This window comes from Dipodomys ordii, unplaced genomic scaffold (genome assembly GCF_000151885.1).
Source record: "Dipodomys ordii isolate 6190 unplaced genomic scaffold, Dord_2.0 Scaffold55, whole genome shotgun sequence".
NCBI lineage: Eukaryota > Metazoa > Chordata > Mammalia > Rodentia > Heteromyidae > Dipodomys > Dipodomys ordii.
In genome coordinates, this window is record NW_012267271.1 from 2,074,189 (window position 1) to 2,077,021 (window position 2,833).

The window sequence follows — 2,833 nt, forward strand, 5'->3', positions numbered from 1 at the left end:
AGGCAAGCACTCTACTGCTGGGCCATGTTCCCAGCCCTTCTTCCAATAATTCTGAAAGAGATTTGTTGTTTTCTTTTTGCAATTTGAGGAAAATAAAGCTCAGGCTGGATAAAAATTAACTAAGCGAACTTTCACCAATGAGACTAGAACCTAGCTAGAACACTTACACATACATATATACATATAATTTATTTTCGTGTGCATGTGTGTATTGTTGTTTTTTTTTGGTGGGGGGCATGCTATGGAGCAATTCCAGTGCCTCATACATGCAAGAAAAGTACTTTACCACTAAGCAACATTCCCCACTTTTGTATACACTGAATTCACATGTGTACATTTAATCATTGAGGCTATATGAGAAGAATAATGGGAAGATCAAGTTCAGACTGGACTAGGTATAAATGTAGCCTATTTGAAAAATAAGCAAAAAGGGTTAGGAGCTTGGCTTGAAACGTAGAATGCCTGACTAGTTCAAGGACCAGATTTCAAATCCCAGTACCAGCAGAAAGAAAGGGAGAGAGAGCAAAAGAAAGAGGGGGTGGGGGAGGAAGGAAGGATTGAGAAAGAAAAGGAGAGAGAAAGAAGAAAGCAAAGGAAGAAAGATGTTGCCTATTTTTCCCTTGCTATCTTGTTACTTATCATTTAATCATCTTACCAAGTAGATACTGGAGTAGGTGCTTTCACCAAATGATTTCATTTAACCATTAAAGAAAAATATAGAGCCAGGAGCTGGTGATTCAATCCTGTAATTATAGCTACTCAGGAGGCTGAGATCTGATTGTGGTTTGAAGCCAGATTGGGCAGGAAACTCTATAGATTCTTATCTCCAATTATCTATCAAAAAGCCAGAACTAGAGCTGTGTAGAGCACTAGCCTTGAGCACAGAAGCTCAGAGACAACACCCAGGACCTGAGTTCAAGTCCCAGGACCAGCACAAAGATAAAAAAAGAAAAAGAAATGAACTGGGCTGGAAATTTGATATCCATACCTATTAGAGTTTGAGTAAACTTGGCTACACCTTTATTACATCTTGGGCCACCATAGTTCCTTTACTAACCCCAAAACTACTTTTCCAAAAATGTTGGCTTTACCTCATTTGTGACCTTTGCTCCAAAGAGCCAACCTGCTCCTCGGGGACTGATTGCCCAAGTATCCACATCTTCAGGATCTGACCAGACCAAGTCACAAAATGCTCCTTTGTGAGGGATTTCTTGATTCCGTTCAATGGTTCGAATTTGATCCAGTGTTTTAATATCAGGAGATAAGCCACCATGAACACACAAAATCTGCTCATCTATCAACTAGTAAAAAATAGTAATAGAGGACTGAATGTATAACAATAAGCTCAGTTAAATAAATATTTATCAATGAATACTAAATCAATATAACTGGGATGACAATTAGATAGAAATATACAAGATTTTCAGAATGATGTAAACTTACAGCTGCTACTGTGAGCATGTCAAAAACTTTGGTACAGTATCTCCAGGCATTAGCATTTCCATATTTGGTTTGGCACTCATCTATGAAGAAACAGAAGTGTTCCTGTTAATGAAGTTCTAAAACTGACAATAAAAACAAATACAGGCATATTAGCGCAGCCTTAGGTAAACTAGGGTAGAAAATTGTGACTCATATTTAGCCCCACCAGGTCCTCTATATAGATACAAGTATACTATCCAATTGTGAGTATATTTATTAATTGCTTCTTTGTGTATTCTGCCCCGTTTTTGCTTTGTTAGGTTACCCTCACTCATTTGTGAAATTTTCCTACAATAAAATAATCAATGTCTTATTATTTTTTTTAAAAAAAGAAGTATATTATCTAAGTACAAGTCCTGCTTTTCCTTCTAGGAAGGGCTCTAAGAAGTATTTGCAAGTATTCAGCCAAAAGGCTATGGAGGAAGGGTAATTTCATTCAATCCTACACAAAGGCTTTTGTCACATGTTAATTTTAGCAAAGAGATTCATTTATTTAATGGGACTGCTTTTTTTCAATCAGGCTAAGCAAATCAAACAAATTGGAAGACTTTTAATTATAGGAACAAAGGTAATTCCTATCTCAACGTTTTTCAGACCTATATGGTCTCTTCTGAGATTTTCTGCAAATAGTACAATTAAATACTTAAGAGTCCAAGAGATAAACCTGTTAGTCACCACCAAGTTCAGATTTACAGCTCAATCAAAAATGGAATCTGGGTTGGGCAACAGTAGCTCATACCAGTAATCCTAGCTACACAGGAGACTGACCTGAGGATCATGGTTCAAAACCAGAGCTGGGCACCAGTGGCTCATGCCTGTAATTCTAGCTCAGGAGGCTGAGATCTGAGGATCCCAGTTCAAAAGCCAGCCCAGGCAGTAAAGTCCATGAGACTCTTATCTCCAATTAACGACCAGAAAACCGGAAATGGTGCTATGGTTCAAGTGGTAGAGCACTAGCTTTGATCTGAAGAGCTCAGAGACAGCGAGCGCTCAGGCCCCAGAGTTCAAGCCCCACAACTGACAAAAAACAAACAAAAACAGACTGTAGGAAAGTCCATGAAACTGTTTTGTTTTTCTTTTGTCAGTTGTGGGGCTTGAATTCTGGGCCTGAGCACTGTCCCTCAGCTCTTCAGCTTAAGGCGAGCACTCTACCACTTTAGCCACAGCTCCACTTCCCCGACTTGGCTAGCTTTGAACCATGATCCTCAGATCTCAGCCTCCTGAGTAGCTAGGATTATACTCATGAACCACCAGTGACTGTCAGTCCATGAAACTCTTTTTTTTTTTTTTTGTCGGTCGTGGGGCTTGAACTCTGGGCCTGGGCGCTGTCCCTCAGCTCTTCAGCTCAAGG

The 2,833-nt window shown here is 39.4% G+C and overlaps 1 protein-coding gene across 1 annotated transcript in view; it reads right to left on the bottom strand.

Annotated features, from left to right (window-relative positions):
- Positions 1 to 2,833, bottom strand: part of Ppp6c (protein phosphatase 6, catalytic subunit) — a 38,770-nt gene that overhangs the window by 2,337 nt on the left and 33,600 nt on the right. Inside the window, exons 4-5 of the mRNA XM_013021260.1 lie at positions 1,444 to 1,545; positions 1,092 to 1,301 (exon numbers count right to left, since the gene is read on the bottom strand). Of these exons, the coding sequence (XP_012876714.1) occupies positions 1,092 to 1,301; positions 1,444 to 1,545 (312 nt within the window). The remainder of the gene's footprint in view (positions 1 to 1,091; positions 1,302 to 1,443; positions 1,546 to 2,833) is intronic.